Raw genomic sequence first — 19,698 nt, 5'->3', positions numbered from 1 at the left:
AGCTATTCTAAGAAATAGGAAAAGTTAAAGAAATGGGTGTTTCTTAAATTTTATTTTTTCTGTGCAACTCATCTGTGGTATTGCAGTTTACAAACCCTAAGTTGTTCCTTAGTTGAAGCACCTGAATCTTTTATTTCAATTGGAAATGGGAAGGAGGACATTTGCATATGTCCTTTTAAATGAAGTTAGTACATTACAGTGTTTCTGATGTCCTATTTTCTTACAGAGAATTACTTTCTTAGGAAGAGATTTGTACAGCCTAATCAGCAATTTAGACTAACAGATTGCACTGTTATTTGCAGCTTACTAAGTTCTCTACCATACCACTTGAAATGCCACTTATATAATACTCACATTTGCTTGATAAGCACAGAAAAACCAGTCTGGGACTAAACAGGGAATGTAATTCATAGAAAATACTTGTTTATTGTGTCACTTTCCACAATACTTGGATAACATAGGAGGATTAGCAGCACAGGACATTTTTGTCAGGCACATTACATTTTTTCAGTCTTTCTATCTCTTGTTTTCAAATCAAATCACATCCTGAAGTATTATTCTGTGCAAATTTTCTTATAGGTCATTCATATTTGTATTGCATATACTCCTCTTTCCTTTTACTTACACACTCTGTTAACATCCACATTTTGTTCTTAAAAGAGATTATCAAATTTGCATTAGTCTTCTAAGCATCTGTGACAGTATGCTTTAATGGTGTTACTATTGTACTGTATCTTTCTAAAGCACTTCAGAATTTGTCTCTGTAGTGAATACTGCAGCTACTGGAGTAATCGCTGTACCTGTATTAGTTAACTTTTTTAAAAACGAAGACCAAAGAAATACTTCCAGACTTGCACAAGGTCAAAATAAACTTAAAAAATGTACCTATGTTCCTGCAATATTATTCCCACCAGTCAGTGATTGTCTTCTCAAAGATTTTTAGTCTAAATGCAAGGGGAGCATTGCAAAATAAAAAGTCATTGACTGTTATTCAATACTGCTTACAAACATGAACATTATAAAAACAGTGGAATGGAAATTACAATCTGTATAGAATATTAATGTGCTACTTTGCATGAAGTAGACTTTTGTTATGAGTTCATTTTATAGGTGAGCCAGTGTAGATTGTTTTCAATATGAAATATGACAGGCAGTGGTATTAATAAAATCTTGTTGCACGTATTGCTATCTCTTAATATGCAACTAAGCACAGTTTTAAATCCTAAGATAAATCATACTGCATGCAAGAGCAGCGAATTAAGAACCACTGCAAGTATTTTGTCATTATTCTTTCATCAGCTAGTGTAGCCAGGTGGTGCTAGCTATTGCAGATTTAAATTTTGAAGATTGTGGTTACTCTAATTTTTACTCCTAACTGTAATGAATTATTATTTTGTTTAACCCCTAAGAGTGAGTTCTTTAAATTGAATGTTATTTAACAAGTGCATAAAATAGGTTCTTATCTATTATTTCTATGCAGAACAACTCTCCTAAAATATTATTAGGATTATGAGATAAACTGGCAAAGTTATAGATGATGACTTGTAGCAAACTTGGTCATCTAATAACGTCTTCTCAGAAATTATGTAACAGACTGGAAAGGGTTTGGATAAAACCAGAAGATTTAGAGACTTGTAAAGTCATCTATTCTGAGGGAATGAAAGATTGTAACTTAAAGAGGAAACAAATGAGGGTTACAATAGAGGTTTGTAAACCAGAGTATGATGGTGATAAACTTGAGTATTTTTCTGGCCTTTATCATTATGGAAGAACTGAGTGGCATTGAAATTTGAAAGTAAAAAAAAAAAACCTTGCATCTGAGAGACACTTTTGTTCAAATGTGGTATCTAGTATATTTTCTTTCCTGATCTTCATATTCTGTGCGAGAATATTCTAGCTACTTTCTCTGTGTGGATATTCCATGAAAAATCTTGCCAAATGAGCTCATTTTCTGTAATCATTTTTTCTTTGCAGCTTTACCTTTTATCTTTAGACTATTGATATCACTGCAGATGTGTTTCTTTCTAAAGCAGTAATTTTCAGCCAATACTTTGTGCTTCTCTTGAGGATCCACATTCAGTGGATCCTAAAGGATGAGTAAGAAGAGTAGATACAGGAAGTACTGTGATTCTAACCTTTATCTTGTTCTCAGAAAATGTCATTAGAAGATACTGCATTTTATACAAGGAGTCCTAGATGTGCTAAAGAATTCAGAAAATTTTCCTTGAAAACCCTCAGTCAGTGGAATGTTTCCAAATCTGTTTCAATTTTTCAGGATGATGGGGCACCTGGTGGCAAGGATGGGAAGACCAGATATGAGTGGAATAACTATTTCCTTGTCACAGTAGTCTCCCACCTTCAAATGGTGGAACAATGCATGTGGATGACTTCTATAAAAATATTTTAAGTGTTACCCACCTGATCTGTTAAGCATTTTTTCTGGTACAAATGTGGTGAGAAAGAGCATCGGTTCAGGAAGAATGTTCTATTGACTATATGACTCTTCCTATTACTGCAGTTCTGATAATAGTCAAATGTATTTCTCCTTTTTTGCTGTTGTGCACTTTTGCTTGACAATAAGGCTGTGTCTTAAGTCAGGTAGTATGAACTTATTGTTCACATAGAGCTGTGAAATGAAATATGTTTGTCCCAATCAATGAAGTTTTCCAACTGATGAATGATGAAGGCAGAAAGCTGACTTTTCAGGTTCTAATATCTTTTTTCAGCATTAAGAAGAAATTCACAAAGCTTTGTACAATTGCTGCTGTTAGTAACTTTGTCAGTTAACTCTAAGAAAACCAAAGAGAAGCAGCAAAAGCCACTGACTTTATCCAGAAGGAAGTCTTCAGTCTTATGTTTCAACACCAGCAGAAGATGCATATACTGTGCCTGGCATCACTTCCATTCTTGCTATTCAAAGACCATTTTATATGAGGAGAATTACCCTTGGAATTGCTTGAATTCTTTTAGCCCACTTCAGTTTAGACCAGCTGGCTTGGGGATTTGTCAGTATTTAGAAGCTTCTTTGTCTTCAGACTTGTGATGCTCCTCATGATGCCACAACTGACTTGCTTTTGTGAGTTCTGACTTCTCACAAGCATTCTGCCTTTTACTCTGAAATATCCTTCCTCTTTTTAATTGTTTGTTAGATGCAAGCACAGGAGAGGCAACACACTTCAAACATTCTTTAGCGATTCAGCTAAATATGACATAAATCATTCTAGAAAGTAAGTTTCATCTTCATGAAAGTCATAAGAGGGAGTATTTCACAATTGAGCATGTATATACTCTCTATGCTTCTGGGAGGAGCCTACATTTTTTTCCCTACGTTCATCCCTGAGGTCTTTCAGCCAGTCATTCAGTCTGTTTTGATCATAAGGTCCCTGTATATCCTTTTGGAGTATGCATCCTTTGTCATCAGATGTTGGCCAGAATATCTGTTAACAAGAGATCTGGCAAAGTCATTATAAAAGTCTCCAGTTTCAACCTATCTAATGAATAGATAGATTTAAAAAAAAAAAAAAAACAAAAAAAAACCAAACAAACGGCATAGATTGGTTGACTTTTCATTTGGTTTGGGTGAAGGAGGTTTGTTATTACTTCTGTGGCTGCTTGGGAACTAGTTGATGGGTATGAGTATAAAACAGTTAATTTCTAGAGAGAAGACCCTGAAGCATGACAGTGGAATTGGGAATAAGTTACGCTTATTTACATCATCAGCTTCTCCAGCTAATTATCAAGCTGTCTATACAAATTCAAAGTTCTGCATAAACTGCCCTCCCTCACCAATGGTTTTATACTGATTTCAAGAAGAATTTTCCTTCCAAGAGTTACTCATTCATCACGAGGTTGTTACATGCAGCAGTGGTTGTACTGATATTCCCGGTCAAGCGAGACATTGTACAATTTTCATGAGGAACGCCTAGTTGAGTCTGTTGAGAAATTAGTTGAGAAATGCCTTTCTCTGGTCATCTACGTATTGTTTACTTAATTAATTAAAATGATAGAGTGGATGAGGTCTTTCATTGAAGATTTCAGAGCCATATTAAGATCCCTTGACTTAATGACAATCACTTTTCAGAGGAACCCAGATCTGTGGTTTGTACATAGGCAGGCCATGCTTCTTGACTGTTCCACAAGTACAGTCAGAGTTGGATTCACTGAAATAATGGTGATCCACTGAAATAATGGCATTAGCATCACCCAGATGAGGACATAGTTTGAGAAAAGTTTGACTAGATACCTATCCTCACATTGTAGACATACCCAAGAGGCCTGGTACATTCCTCTTCTTATTTATTTTCCAGTTTTGGCTATGATCCCTTCTTTAAGAAGTTAATTTACTCTGTGTCTGTGTATGCATTTGTGTTACCACATCCAGAATTTGTTCCATTTAGTTTTCCTTACTGTCATCTTGAACTGCTGTTAACCCTGCCGCTTTTCAAATATGATGCTCATGAAGACCTTTCACAACACATTAATATTCTTCTGATCCTGAAAACAAGAGCAGTTGTCTGTAAAATTAAGGAAGACTCTGCACCTCACAGGTTTGTTCGTGGGTTTTTTTTGTTTGTTTGTTTTTGTTTTTTTGTTTTTTTCCCAGAAAGGAATGTAATTAAGATAAGTATAGAACCCAGATACCAAGTCCCTTAGTCTGCACATGAGCATTTGAGTTGATAACTCTGATATAATCTCAGACATTCAAGAGTTGAGGTGAACAACATATATATAAACTGATTTCCTGGTTGTTGCAAAATCCCCGTGTCCCTGTGTTGGGAACAAATCCTGGGGCATACTTTATTCTGGAAAAAGATTATAGCTATCAGGAAAGTTTCATGGGAAGGTAAAGCAACATGCAGAGTGGCAGTGACCCAAGGCTGACCTTATACAGTTCTGAACACTAGTCTGAAATCCCACTGAGGGAACAGGAGGTGGAAGAATCTAATTAATCCTTTAGGATTAAGGAAGTCAAATTATTAGCCAAACGATTGAGAACTGAAACAAACATTAAATGAACCATAGTTCTACACGATGGTAATCCCATCTCCTCCACCTCCAGTAAGGAATATAAAATACATAGTATTAAGAAGGAGAGATGGACCTGTGACAAAACCAAATGAGAAATTTTTAAGAGTTCTTAGACTAGAAGACTTAAAAACTTCTCTAAATCAATGGCTGTGTGCCAATAAAGTATAGCAGAACCTGAATTTGATTTAAATGAGTTAAGTTCAGTAGCAGGAACAGTCACAGCATGAGTTCCTTGTCAGGGAAATTTGAAGGAATGTAGTGCATGGCTACCTTAAAGCCATTAAAATGTAGCAGTAGTCTTATTTATTCACAGTCTTCAAATTGCTGTATTATCTCAGAAGTTTTCCCTCTACTATAGCGTATGTATTCTCTACAAGAGCACTGATAGTAATGGAACATATAAAAGTTCAGATTCAGGATAGTGACTTCCAATAAAGTAAGTTTGAGCATTAAAATAAGAGGTTTGCTTTATAGTGCAGCTGATGTCTTTCAGTCATTAGTAATGTTATGATTACTGTACCAGGTAGGCTAGACCTTCTAATAACTAGAAATTTACTAAGAGTCAGTTACAGCATAACAAAGATGATCTATGCACCTTAATTTTGATAGGATTTGATTTTGTTTCTTCTCTGCTCTTATAATGAGTCAGTCTGTAATGATGTTCTGTCATATTCCTGTTAATGTATTTCCTGCAGTCTTCTGAAATACTTTTGAAGAGCTAGATTGCCTGTGTATATAGTATGATTTGTTAATGTAATCTTTTAATATTTTTCGCAGTGGTTTTCAATCCTGCCTAAAAAATTAAGCAATTATGTTAAATTGCATTAAATTTACAGGATTATATCTGTTTAAAGTAACAAAGAGAAAAGATGAATGCTAACTGTGTTACTAAAGGCACTTAAAGAAGCATTGCTACATTCTTGTATGTATTGTCTAATGGTAATTATTAAATAAAATCAACTGATCCTAAATATTTTTCTGCATAAAATGAAGTAGCAGGTATTTTTAATTATTACATCTGGTCCACAGTTAGGAAGATGCTTTATTTCCTGTTCCAGACCATCTAATTTAAAAAAGAAAAAACAACTCTCTGAAACTGAAGCTTAGCTATCCTTTTGAAAGGCTGGTCCATCCTCTAAAATGTTGGAATTTTTGTAATCTTTTCTGGACAAATTTTTAATAAATATCATGCTATATCTAACAGTGCATTCTGATTGCACAGTAAATCTGACATTAGCACTGCATTTTGCCTACTGTCCGCTCATTTAGTAATTGCCGAGTAATGTGGCACCTGCAGAGAGAACAGAATCATCTCTCAGAATCTGTTCTGAACATCAGTTACCTTAATTCTGCTAGTACAATGCTATTTGTTTTTTTTTACACCAAAGGTCATGTGCTGTTTTAATGGTGGTAAGGATTAGGGACTGTTTTCTGTAACCTTCTTGAAACTATTAATGTCTGAAATTATTTACTTAAGTATCATATTCTAATTACATTTTTAAACTACTTTCTATAGAAGCAGCATATAGTGTTTTAAGTAGTGCTAATTATTCTGCTAGTTAAGTTGCTTCGAGATTTGTATCTTTTACTTAAGTTTGCAGATTTGCTTATTTTCTACTGTTTTGTTTTTGGTTTTTTTTTTTTAAAATAACAAACAAGCAAACTAATTAAAAATGTGAAAATGTCTAGGAGACTACTGGTTTGGGGTTTTCCAGAAGAGTACAATGGAAAATTAATAGGACAGTAAAATTTGAAAGAGAAACCATATTTACTTACAGTCATACCCATTTAGTTTCTGTAAAGCCTAAAAAGATTGTAGGAAACAATCTGTTTGGTTTTCTGTTTTGTCATGTTTTGGTCAAAGGAGTAATTGCTTCTAAAATTAAGCTTTACAGTATGGATATAAACTTTTAGATACACTGTGATGTATTCATGAGTTCATATTTTTATATTTTGTGTGATTTTCAATTAAATAATTTGCTTCTGTGGTTTCTCACATATTTAAGCTGAATAAGCAACATAATTTTTCATATTGTTAAATTCTATTAATCCATTCAAGATTTATTCTACATATATATTTCACATCGTTTTAAGTACATTAAATAAGACAGTAGCACTGCTTGTCTATCCTGTCTAATTTTCATGAAATTATGATACCCTACCATGCCTCTTGAGTCATCCAATTAAAATTTGGAAGACTCTGATGGTATTCTCTGAAAATTGGGAGGAGGTTATGGGATTTAGTGACATAATTGTAGTGGAAAGCTGGTGTTTTAGGCAGATGCTAGAATCATTGAAACACCATGTTTTGTTGTCATGTTTCATAGTCATCTCTAAGGGAAATATTCATCCATTTTAGGCAACTAGTTCATGAAAATGTTATGTGAAATATAAACACTTTCCTAAAGACTATTTTCTGTATAATAAAATGTAAGATTTTTTCCAAAACAAGAGGAAGGATAAGTAGAAAAATAAAACACTTCTTCCTAAACCAGAGACAAAAGTTGATTTAGTCAAACATTACCTTGGATTACAATTTTCAGTCTCTAACTATGGAAGAGGAAAAATAACCGCATAATTAGAAGGAAGCCTGTCTTCTTTAGCATTATCCATTCTTATTTATGAAAAATGTAGAGAGACTTTGATTCATTGGATGCAAATGTCGGAAAGCAGATGTCACTTGTTTTCTTACAAATCTTAGGCTTGTGTTCCAACCAGCTTTGTCCTTTTCCTCACATGGGGCAGTGCCTATAATCAGTCCTCTTGCTCTATTAGGTGTCTTGTTTTGTCTTGTTTTTCAAGTCTGTTTTCTTTTGCAGCAGATAAATACAAGCTTCAAGTACATATTCTGTTTTCAGTTAGTTCAGAACCCGCTAGGTTTGCTTCCATTCAGATTATTTTTTTCTGTGTGATTCTGAACTGGTGGATTCTGTCTCTGGCTTTGGAGAATGGACTGAACTCACTGAAACTGAAGAAGTTTGTGGTGCATATAGAGCCACTGCTTGCAGGCCTCCTGAGGTGAAAACAAGCTTTACTTTGCCTGCAAAAGGGAAGGGGATTTTTTTCTCTGAAGTAACTTGGTGGTGGGTAAGGCAGCAAAGTAAACTGGGAAACAGGAGAGCACAAGAATGGCCATGCTCAAGAATGACCTCAGATCCGAGGTCAAATACTCTACTTCTGACAGTGGTTACAGTAGGTGTTCAGGGAAGAGTTTGGAGATGTTTCCAGGAACATTTCCCCAGTATGAATCAATTTGGACTATCTAAGGTGGAGGGGGACTGTTTTTACATGTGTATCAGTAGATTTCACTATCATACAGCTGTTTAGTTTCCTTTCACCCTATGCAAGCTTTCATGATGTCCTGTGGCAAACAGTTTAAATGCACACGGTGTGATAACCTACTACTTTGATTTGTTTTCAGACCAGGTGTCTGCTACTTGCTAGTTTCATTTGATACTTCTCATCCCTAGTATTGGAAGAGATGATTTTCGTAAGTCAAGCTGTATGTGAGACAAGGTTATCATACTTTTAGAAAACAAAAAAAGCCTTATGAGATGAAAAGCATGTTCAAAAGATTATTTTCAAATAAGGAATTAATTATGATTAAGTACTAATAAGTGTATATATTGCATTACTGCTAAGACTGTGTTTGTTATAGCCAATAAAACAAAGTGATTGCTCTCTATTTTCAGTGCCTCTCTGCATTTTCTAAAGGTATGTAAACTTCTGTCAGTAAATCTTTTTAAACTAATATAGCTCTATTTTTCAGCAATCCATTGTTTTTTGATGTGATTTTAATTAATAGAGGACTTTTTATTGTTGTTGTTATTCAAAACTTAATTTTATTAACTTAGTGTGATTCTTTACCTATAAAAATGTTATATGTATGATGTTTATTTTCAAGACTTAACTTGCTTAGATTACTAGCATTACTGTATACTTTATAACATTTCCTGTAGGATGAGAATATAATTTCTTATGTCAACAAACAATATTTATGTTTTTAATGATACGGTTATTGCATATGGTACTCCTACACTTGCTTGTGGTAAATGAAAGAAATGCACATCAGACAATGAAGTGATGTTATGAATGTGTTACCTTTCGCCTTTTGCTGAAAACAAAAGCTGGATCTGTTTAAGGCTGACCCAGGGAATTGCATGGAAATCTCGAAGGACAGACAAGTCTGCCCGTGAACAGAACACAGTTCTGTCTGGGAAGGCCCGTTCAAACATCATCTGCAATCAAAATACTGTAGGGTTTCTGGTCAGGAGGAGCTTCCTTGCCACTCTGAAGAACACTCGAAAAGAAGGAATAAGAGTTATTTTCTGTCCTACTCCTTGCTTTTCTCATGGGCAGTAGCTACTAAATGGGGAAACTGACGGCTTGACAGCTTATATTCTTCCTGCTTTTTTAGGTTGTTCTTCTGGTATGTTAGAATAAGTTTGATACCATACTTGACCTTCTAGCTACAAAATCTGAATGCTTATTTACTAAGGCCTCCATCTTTCTCATTCTCTCAGTTTCCACTACTAATTAGCAGTTTATTCATAACCACATCTAAATTATCGTCCGTCTTCCATCCTTTGACTCCCAAAGAGATAAACAAAACATGGATAGAGAAATAAAGGACCCAAAGAGGACTTTGAAGGTGGGGTGGAAGGTGAGGCAGAACAAAGTATGTGGTCCAGTCTGTTGTCAGGTTTTTTATGACTGATTGAAGTTGAAAGTCAATGTAAACTGTATTAAGGCTCATTTTTGGAGGGAAGCTTATATCTGAGGGAGCTAAAACCAAGGTTTTTTTGCTTTATAGTTGAATTGACAAGCCTTTTTCCAACACTTTCTCACAGTTCTGTTTTCCTGTGAGTTTACAGGAATAGAGGCAATTCCTCCTCCTCTTCAACCAGGACAAAAACCACAATGAAAACCTTTTTCTAATACTGAAGTGTTCATAACTGAGAAATTTCATTAAATTACTTCTGTTGGTTTCTTTCTCCTTTTGCCCTGATAGTGACTTTTCATGCAACTATCTGGTCTAGAACTTTGCTTCTTTTTTTTTTAATTACTTTTTTTTTTTTTTTTTAATTAGAAATATGCTTAAGTAGCCCACTTAATTTGGAAGGACCCATAATATGATAGATACTTTCACAATCTTTATCTCTGATTATTTTCTGAAAAAAAACTAACAAAACCCCAACATATTTAATGCTTCAGTTTGTGAAGAGTTGATTTTTTAAATTCTAGTATATATTTCAAAAATAGCATATATGACAGAAGTGACATTTGAAGTTTATGCCTTGTAGATTGAAGTAAAATAGGTTTATGAATTCCCATTATCCCAAGAAGGTTCATACATTCATTTTTTCTGTTGTTCTCTCTAAATGAGATTTCTTAATAGTTCATATTTTAGCTTTCTTTAACAGAATAACGGGGTTTATAATTCACTTTTTAAAGCTTTCTATGTCTTTGTTACGTTACTTGCAAGGCAGTTGTTATGATTCTTACTCTAAAATGGAAGCTTGAATGCTCTACTGCTGGTATATTTAATTTCTTACAATATGTTGTGGAAATCATATTTCTAGATAAGAATAATATTGCTTAAGATGTCTTGGGAATTTCTTGTAATTCAGTGTGTCATATTAAGGGCTAGTAACAGATGACCCTGCTAAATGATATGTGGAAGAGGCACGATGCATACATGTCTTGGGGATAAGCATCTTCCCCTTGGGTGATAGAATTTAAAATGCTTGCTTCTTTGCTGTCAAAAATATTTTCCAGGGTATGCCATTGGGGCAGACATCATTTTTGCAAGATTCTTACTGTTGCTTCTGAAACCTCTCTAGCGTGAGGCTGGCTGGGACATCTAACGTGTTGTTGACAGTATGTTGCTCAGGACTGTAGTCACTGCACATGCTGTAGATTCATTTGTTCCAAGAATTTAGATGATGGTCCCTTCTCTGGAATTTAACTTTCACAAATGTTAGTAATTCCTTGACACTTTCTGCAGGCACATTTGGTCTTGATCTGAAAGCAGAGTTGTTGAATCTTAGAGACCAACTTGAGAAGAAAGTGATAGTCAGCATGTGTAAAGACAACACAACTAGAATTTCCTATCTCATTGAACAAAAGATCAAAATACTTTGAAAGTTTGGGTGGGGTGGGTTGGTATAAATTTAAATAAGGAATTGTAGGTGATGTGAATTTTGCTCTAGATATTGAAAGAGGGTGTAAATCAGTTTGAACTTTCTTGGCAGGTAAATATTGAGGTAGTTAATGTGGATTATGATTACTGGGAGGGATGGTAGGGAAATATGCATTTCAAATCACAAAAAAAAAGCAATTAAAGACAAATGCTAATCAGCTAAAAACTGAATCCTGAGTCATGGCAATTTGTAAGGTAATTATCTTTTAACCAAATACAATAGTATTAAAATCAGAATAAAAAGATTTCTAGTAAAGTCTTCCATGCATGTCTGCCTTAAATATTTTCGAGATGCTTATCAGCATGTTATTTAAACACTAAACAACAGTTAGAGATAACCACTTTTATCCTACTTTGTGCTTTCTTATACCATGGATGTTGTTGGAATTGTAAATTTTAATGGTACACCTAGAGGTTTTTTATGTGCTCGTGGAACATCCAGTTAAAAGACTTTCTGTGTTTTGAAGTAAGATGTCTGTTTTCGATACATGCATGCCGCACTCTGAAAAATGTTTGTATTGTGTTTAGGACTTGAACACTGCAATGAGTAGCCTGGATAGGGATTTCTCAAAGGAAAAATGAAGGGTCAAGAGCAGAATTACCTGTGAAAATTAATTTTTATTCATAAAATGAGAATGTATTGCCACTTGAAGAAACAATTCAGTCAGTCTTGAAATACATTTCCATTAACCTCTGACTCAGACTGGACAGGTGGAGTAAAACAATGTTGATTTTACTGAAAACTTAGGTTTGCCAGCATAATCTTAGCGAACATAAAATTTACTAAATGCTGACCAGTTGATAGCGTTTCCAGCCAGTCACTTTCTTATTTTTCATTATGATGTCAATATCTCTCCATTTAGGGACTTGTTTTTGTAATTATATATTTGTTAGGACAACTGTTGTGTTAAAATACTGAAAAGAGTTTTAGAGAAGCATCCCTCCTATACGCGGGCATAATGACCACAGAAATATTTTTTTTAATTTCTGCGGCTATATTTAATTAATTAATCAATGGCTATATTTAGTTTGTCACTGCCTTGTTGTTTACTCTCAGATCCACCTTCCTCTTAGTTCTAGATGGAGCAACCCCTCCTACTTCCAGAAAGTCAAGGCAGCAAATAAAATAAATTAAAAAAAAAAAAGAGTTGAGGTAATTGGCCATAAAACAGCATACCCAGGATTGTGTGTCTCTAGAAACATGTAAACCAAGCTTAGACATTTTCTGACAGGAGTGCTCCACTTCAAACTGTTTGAAGTAGTTTGAGTAAGTCCCATGTTCTGTCTTACATGGGACATCAGCTTACACTTGTTCTGTGGTTTCTTCATTTTCTTGCAAAGAATTCAGGCTGAATGTGTATCTCTCTGTTCCAGCAGCCTTCTGCAATGAAGCAAGGGGTACTGGAACTATTTGCTGAGATGATGTGTTGGTTGGTGATAGACTATTTCATTTGCCTGCTTCTACCTGCTCTAAGGAATTTCTGGGAGCTTTGGCTCCATTTGATTCCCTGAGGAGGGAGCGGGCCATCGGGGATTTCTGCTGGAAATGGCTAGATGGCAGATTTGGTTCTATTTTGTCCTCCATCCTCCTTAACTACTTAACTGATTACAGCCCAGCAGCTGGAGGTGCTGCAGTTCTTACTGCCTCTGCTTCTGTTAAAGGCAATATTGGCCAGGCTTTATCTATTCCTCTTGTTTATTTTGTTCTACCCTTTATGCTTCTCTGAAAAATACATATGTAAAAGAAGAGAAGTACTAACTTTTAGCACTTAATCTTTCAGTGAAATTTGAAATAGAATTTCTTGGGTCATAGAAGAGACACCTTGCTAGCATAAAAGTTAATCCCTGCTGATTAGTAGAAATTTGACGAGAAATGGAAGTGACAAAAGCTGCAAGAAAAAAATTTACAAGAAGCAAAACAGTTAGAATATGATGGATTGAGTTTTCAGCAGAACACTTTTCTGCTAAAATAGACATCTAGAATTGTCAATTTTATCACTTTCTAAACAGCAAGAATGTATAAACACTCATTGTTACAGTTTGATTCAAATTTATATCAGTGTGTCAGTATTTCATATAGCATTATGTCGTGTAATTATTTGTTGCAATATACGTTTAAACTTGGTATCTTCATAGGACTGAAAAAAGCCTAAGCAGGTGTTAACTAAATTATAGAGATAGAAAATGAGGAAAGCTTTAGTCATTAATTAAACATAATGGTGCTTCTAGATTAATTCTAATTATTTTAAATTTGTCAGAAATTACAGCATTTCAACATTCCATTCTAAACCAAAAAGAAGTTTTCCTGAGTTAGAGTTGTCTCTGGTTTAATCCAGAAAGCATACAGGTGTTGCTGACGCTTTATCCACAGCCTACCTAAGCATGGGAGCAAATAGTAGTTGCTATGAACCTAATCTCTTTCTTTTCATCTAATTTGTATTTGCACTGATAAACTATTATCTCCACTCTGTAGGTCCTTTGAGACATAAAAGGACAAAAATTATTTGTTTGTACTCAGAAGGTAGCATCAGTTTTCTTCATGTGAAAATTCCAGCCTCAACAGACTGCATCACTAGAAATATGAGTTATGGCTGGTAAATAGCTTAAGTATTGTAGAGAATTTCTTTGGAGCTATTATTTATTCTTCTGTTCTTGTTTTATATTGCTGCTATCTAGAGCATTTGAATAAATTATGTAAAAGTATGTGAACTAAGAATATCACTTGGGATTTTTTCTGAATCTGATTAGATAACCTTCAGTAATTACATCCACCATCCTATGAAGCTTACTTCAATTAATTCTATTCTTTCGGATCCCTACTTTTCATCCAAAATTTTGCTGAAGACCCTAACTCCAATAAGAGTCCAATAAGAGAGAGCTGGCCTGGAATTTGATCCAGGGCCATCTGATCTATTGTTTTGCAAAGAGGAAGTATAATAAAAGGCCCAGGAACCTAGAACACAGAAGGCTTTTTAGCATTCTGACTGTCACGGCTGCCTACATTTTTGAGCAGTTTCCTTTAACGTATTAGTACTGGGTTTTATGATAGTATGCAAAGAAGTCAGGTTAGAGAACTTCTTCCTGGCTTTCAGTTTATGTAGTAAATCTGTGCTATTCCAGGTGGTCATCCTGTAATACAGGAGAAGCTTGGAGAATTAATTTCAGCCAAAAACTTTGACACTTCCTGCATTCTGAGCTTGGTGGTGGTGGTGTAAATATATGAATTCTGATTAGCAGATCATCAAATTGAGCCAGGAGATCCTTGTGCCCCTTGTTTCCATCTCATGTAAGGCTCAATCTTATATAATTAATCATTTAAAAAAAAATATTTAACTTTGAAATGTTTGTTGGGATTGCGAAATCATAATAAGAAAATAATTTCAAAAGTTAAATTGAAAACTGAAGTGCATGCAAAATGCATCTTACTGCTAAGAATCACATTTCCAAATGCTTGGTGAGAAAAAATCAGCAAGAACTGATCTCACAAAAAAATTGTGTCCAAAACCCATACTGCACACCCATCTGATCTGTAAAAATAGTGTTTATATTAAAATTCTTTCTGAAAAACAGAGCTAGTGTTAAAGTTATTTAAAGTTCATATTAATATATTCTGGAATTGTAGCCTGTGTATAAGGTCTGCTTTACAGACATACCTCCTGAACTTTCTCGATGGACTAGCTCTGTGTGTGGGTGTGTGTACAGGTACATATGCTGCTACCCACTTAAACACAGATTGGTGAGCAAGATGAATAGGTCTGTTATCTGACTGTGCACTTTAGGTAACAGTAAAGGTATTCCTTTACAAATTCTGTGGCATAAATTTGCATTGGTAGTAATTACATCAATTAGTGCTACAAAAGACATGTAACAAAAGAAACGGAGACACATTTTGTTCAGATTATTAAATGGGTTGGAAAGGTTAATAAGCCTTGAGCCAAAAAATGTTCTAGACTGATTTTTATCTTTTTTGCCCTGGTTTTATAAAACATTATTTCAAAGTGCATTTGTCCCCTGGAAAGCAATTACCTCAAAAAATTGCTTCCTCCTTGCCATCAGACTTACCCTTTCTATTCAAAGTCAGTTCTGTGTGGCTAAAATAATCTTCCTTTAGTGCAGTAGTATTTGCAGAGGAAAGAGAATTAGTTAGCTTGTGGTTTCTATTATCCATAATCAATTAGATAGTTTACTAAGTTGCAATTAGTTGCACTTTTCAAGACCCACTGAAAGTAACACAATTGCTTAACTGCTTGAAAGAGCCTGAGGTTGCAGGGATAAGTGAAGTGACATAATTTGCCTTTCTAAAACATTTTCTATTGATTCCTCTTGCAAGAGGAAGATCTGAGTGAATTTACAAGACCAACACTTCAGAGTCAAACAAAGGTTTTTGCTTGTAAAGTTGTACTTCTAATACCCAAATTACAGGAACTAAAAGCATAGAGCTTCAATTTATGTTTCTACATAGTAATTTTTCTGGTTACAATCATACTTTCTGACTGTAAAGTGTTTCAGGACATGCTATATCTGAGAATCTAGTTTAGAATGGGATGAGTTACATCCTGAAAGACCATGGGAACTACTCAATTGCCAAAACTCGGGCATCTAATACCCCACTGGATGCCCTGAGGTGGTAATCCTGGTTTACAGCTGCTGACTCTTATGTAAAGCTCTATTCATGCACATGCCTTGGATACCCTTGAGTGTCCAAAATGGCAATAGATACCTGCATTTAAGCAAATGAGACCCACCTCCTGCTTCCCTCTGTTGACTACAACAGGAACCAAGGATAACTATCTCCAGCTTGTTGATGCCTGTGCTTTGTCAGATGACTCCTACACTAAAAGTCCTAAGAGCAGACTTTTGTATGCCTTTAGAATCATCTATATCCCAGAAATTCAGGAAATCATTAATACGAGTTATTTTCTCGACTTAGAAAGCTGTAATATAGTCTAATAAGTAAAATAAATACATTTATCTCACCAGTATTAGTTAATAGTCAAAGCAGTCAGTGTATAGGCATGGTTGTCCTAGAGTCAGATGGTTGGTATTTGAAGAAACAGATCGTTTTGTTACCTCTGCTTTAGAAGGAGGTTTTCCCTAATTCTGCAATTTGATTTAATTAGACTTTAAAAATATGCAAATACTTAATGTTGTCCTTTTCTATTTTTTGCTGTCTGTTGTGATAAGAATGTCAATATTGAATTCTTGGAAGCAGCTTTTGAACTGCAGATTTCTCTTACCAGGTTCCAGAGAGACAGAACTGGAGCATGCAAAGCTAGGGATAGTATTTTTCAGTAATTAACCTAATTTTCAAGATGCCTACAAAACTCAGAAAAATTACTTTGCTACATTGAGGTTTTGCAATGGGGTGGCTGTGGTGTCTTAGTGTTGTCCCTGAGGTGGGAGGTTACCTGAAAGACAATACCCTGGGGAGCTTCAACACAGTTTTTAGGTTTAGGAACTACTAGCTCAGAATGACAAAGTGAGCAATCCCTGAGTCACCATCTACAGCAGAGGTAGATAGCAGGTACCCTTACCTGAGGAAGGTAAAGTGCTGGGGTTTTGTTAGATTCTAGTGGAATAAAAAATTACTTACATTGTTTGTAAATGTGGCTCAGGGTGGGTAAAGTGATTTGATACTGATTCACAGATCCATGTCAAATCCTAGACTGCTCTGGCTTTGTACCCCAGGCCTAAACAGTTGTTCAGGCTCTCTAGAGCTGTCAGTCCGTTTTCTAAAACATGTAACTAATTTTCTAGCAGCTATGATTTTACATTTCAGTTCTGATCACCTAGCTACTGTAATTGGAACCCGTTTTCAGAACAAGGTCATCTCATATTATTGGTAGATTTTACTGCTAAGGAGGACACAGAATTTCATTCCAGAGAAGCAGCTCCTCAAGGTTTAAGTTTTTTATCTTGCTGATTGTTCCCTATGTATGGCAGAGATTCTGAAAGCTTCAGTTTGAAATTGCAGTTTCCAAACAAACACAGGGCAGGTAAATTTATATTAGATAAAGCTGTAAGTCTTTTAATTAATTTGTAGTTTAGTCAGTGAGCTTATTTGACAGACTGACTCTTCCACTTTGTAAATGACACAGATATGTAGTACTGGCTTGTGTATTTTCTATTGAGATTGAGAATTTGGACTTTTTATTTGCTTTCTAGAGGTATCACTTGACTAGATGATTGTCTACGCTTGAGAGTAAAAAAAAAAAAAGAATATTTTTTTAGTTGTTATTTTATTTCACCGAAAACAGAAATCTACCAGTTTTAATTATATGCCTAAAACAAACAAAGCTGTTGTTGTGTTGTTGTTTATCTATAGATCATTATTGTATGTCACAGCCTATGGATAATTAGGTAGAGAAAACCCTATTTGACTCATGAACAGGAGGTTATGTTGACTTTTCACTTGGTAGTATGATAGAGAGCTAGTTGTTTGGCTGTTGTCACAAAAAGGAAAACATTTTTTAGAAGTAATCATACTGAGCATATAGCTGTTCTGATTATATAAATACTGCTTCACATTTTAACATTATTCCTTAAACTATCATCTGAGATGATAGGCTGCAGAAACATTTTCACACTGTGCTTACGTATCGATTTTTCATTATTCCTAGATCCAGGCCATGTATGACGTTACCCAGTATGAGAATATTTTTCCTTTGTGCATGATTCTGGAACAACTTCTTCAAAATGAGACAGAAGAAAGTAACGTTTCAAGCTCAGACTATGATGGAGAAGAAAAAATCAAATTTCTGAGGAACCTTGATCAAATTATTCTTCATCTCTCAGATGAGTTCCCTTTGTTTTCCTTATATTTATGGAGAGTGAGTGTTCTTTTGAACTCAGCTCAAATACAAATTGATTAAAACAAGCAGCCTACTTTTTAACAGTGCATTTGTTGTGGGATTGCATTGGAAAATTTTTGAGCCAGACAGGAAAACTTTCATTATTGGAAAACATTTACTTTAAACTACTATGCTATACAGCATAATATCATTTCAGAGATAATGCAATTTCATTCCAATTTTAAATATAGAAAAAAATGTAATAATCCAGGTGTTGTTTGGAATTAATGCTGTTTCTCATAAAGGAAAACAGTATGTTGGTGTTTGCATACACAGTGAAAATGGCAGCAAATAAAGTTGTTTAAGGTGATGTTTAAAATAAGTACTATGAATTTTAAAGTCAAGACATAACATATGTGTAGAGCTTCCAAGTTTTGAAACCAATGCAGATCTTTTGAGAGTTGTATAGCTTCTGTGTGCTTTAGAGACAATGGCTAGTTGGCAGAAATGTTTATTTTTAAATTTAGTAACTTATCACTACAAATCCTTATAGGACAGACATAGTTACTGATTTAATCAAAAGAGTCACTCCCTAAGCAAAATAAAATATTGTGCTCAGTTTTACAACTTTCTTACTTTCGTTGTGTACTGCTTGGCTTTACTCGTGTATGCACAAGTATAGGCACGGTAGGTCTAATTGACTCCAAGTTGACTAATGATTTCAAAGATTTAATCTGAATAAATTTAACTCATTTAATGATTACTTTAAACCTTTCTGTTCAAAATTAATATCGATAAAATCCCCTTTGGATATTTATATATTATCTGATTTTAAGATTTTTATTTCTGTGTGATGGAATTATATTCATGACAATAATTAAAGTAGCATACTTTAACAGAAATCATCTTATACCGGCCTTTAAAATATGAGTTCAACAATACCTTAACTGATCCAGAATCCTTGATAAATTTAGAGGGTAACTATTGTAATGAATGGCATTTTTTTCTAATAGATAAACACTTTAGTTTTGTTATGTCTCCTAGTAGTGCATTTTCACCATAAATATAAATTGTTTTTAGCATTACTCCTTATCTTTCCCCTTGCACTTCTTCAGTCAGATCAATTTTTATGTCAGAAAAATTCTCTGAAACACCACTTTTTTAAGTACTGTAAATAATTTATCTTGTTAATTTGAATGCATTTACTTTGGATAATAAAGCTTGGTTTTCTATATATGTAAAAATTATTAATATTTACAAAACAAGTTACTTTGATGCTGAATTGGCTCCTCAAAGAGTGAATCTTATACTTGTGTAGACACTGGCCACTGTTCTGTTTCGTAAACTTCCTATTTGATATGTCATATGGTAATATTTGTTTAATGCTTTCTTTTAGTAAACTTCCTTTCAACAGAAATGTTTAATTTGCAAAACAAGTGTTCCTTAACATTCACATTAGAAAACCAGAGAAGCTTAGCCAAATTAAGGAAAATAATGTTAAGTATGAAAACCTGCTAGCCAGTCAGGAACTACTGTGCCCTTTTTGTTACAGCTTTACTTTTCTGTTTGTTTTTGAGGATCAGTTCTTCTACCTCCCTCCACAGTGATGAAAGCATGATTACAAAAAGAACAAGGAAATAATAATCAAAAGGAATTTGTATCTAATTGATATAATAA

General features: G+C 34.5%; 1 protein-coding gene across 1 annotated transcript in view; it reads left to right on the top strand.

Annotated features, from left to right (window-relative positions):
* Window positions 1–18,819, top strand: part of MEI4 (meiotic double-stranded break formation protein 4) — an 83,850-nt gene extending 65,031 nt beyond the window's left edge. Inside the window, exon 5 of the mRNA XM_033002636.2 lies at window positions 17,851–18,819. Within this exon, the coding sequence (XP_032858527.2) occupies window positions 17,851–18,102 (252 nt within the window). The 3' untranslated portion in view covers window positions 18,103–18,819. The remainder of the gene's footprint in view (window positions 1–17,850) is intronic.
* The last annotated feature ends 879 nt before the right edge of the window (window positions 18,820–19,698 follow it).

Source organism: Tyto alba, unplaced genomic scaffold (genome assembly GCF_018691265.1).
Source record: "Tyto alba isolate M040663 unplaced genomic scaffold, T.alba_DEE_v4.0 Super-Scaffold_40, whole genome shotgun sequence".
Taxonomy (NCBI): Eukaryota; Metazoa; Chordata; class Aves; order Strigiformes; family Tytonidae; genus Tyto; species Tyto alba.
The sequence above is the reverse complement of the archived record's forward strand: the minus strand, read 5'-3'. Positions and strand labels throughout refer to the sequence as shown.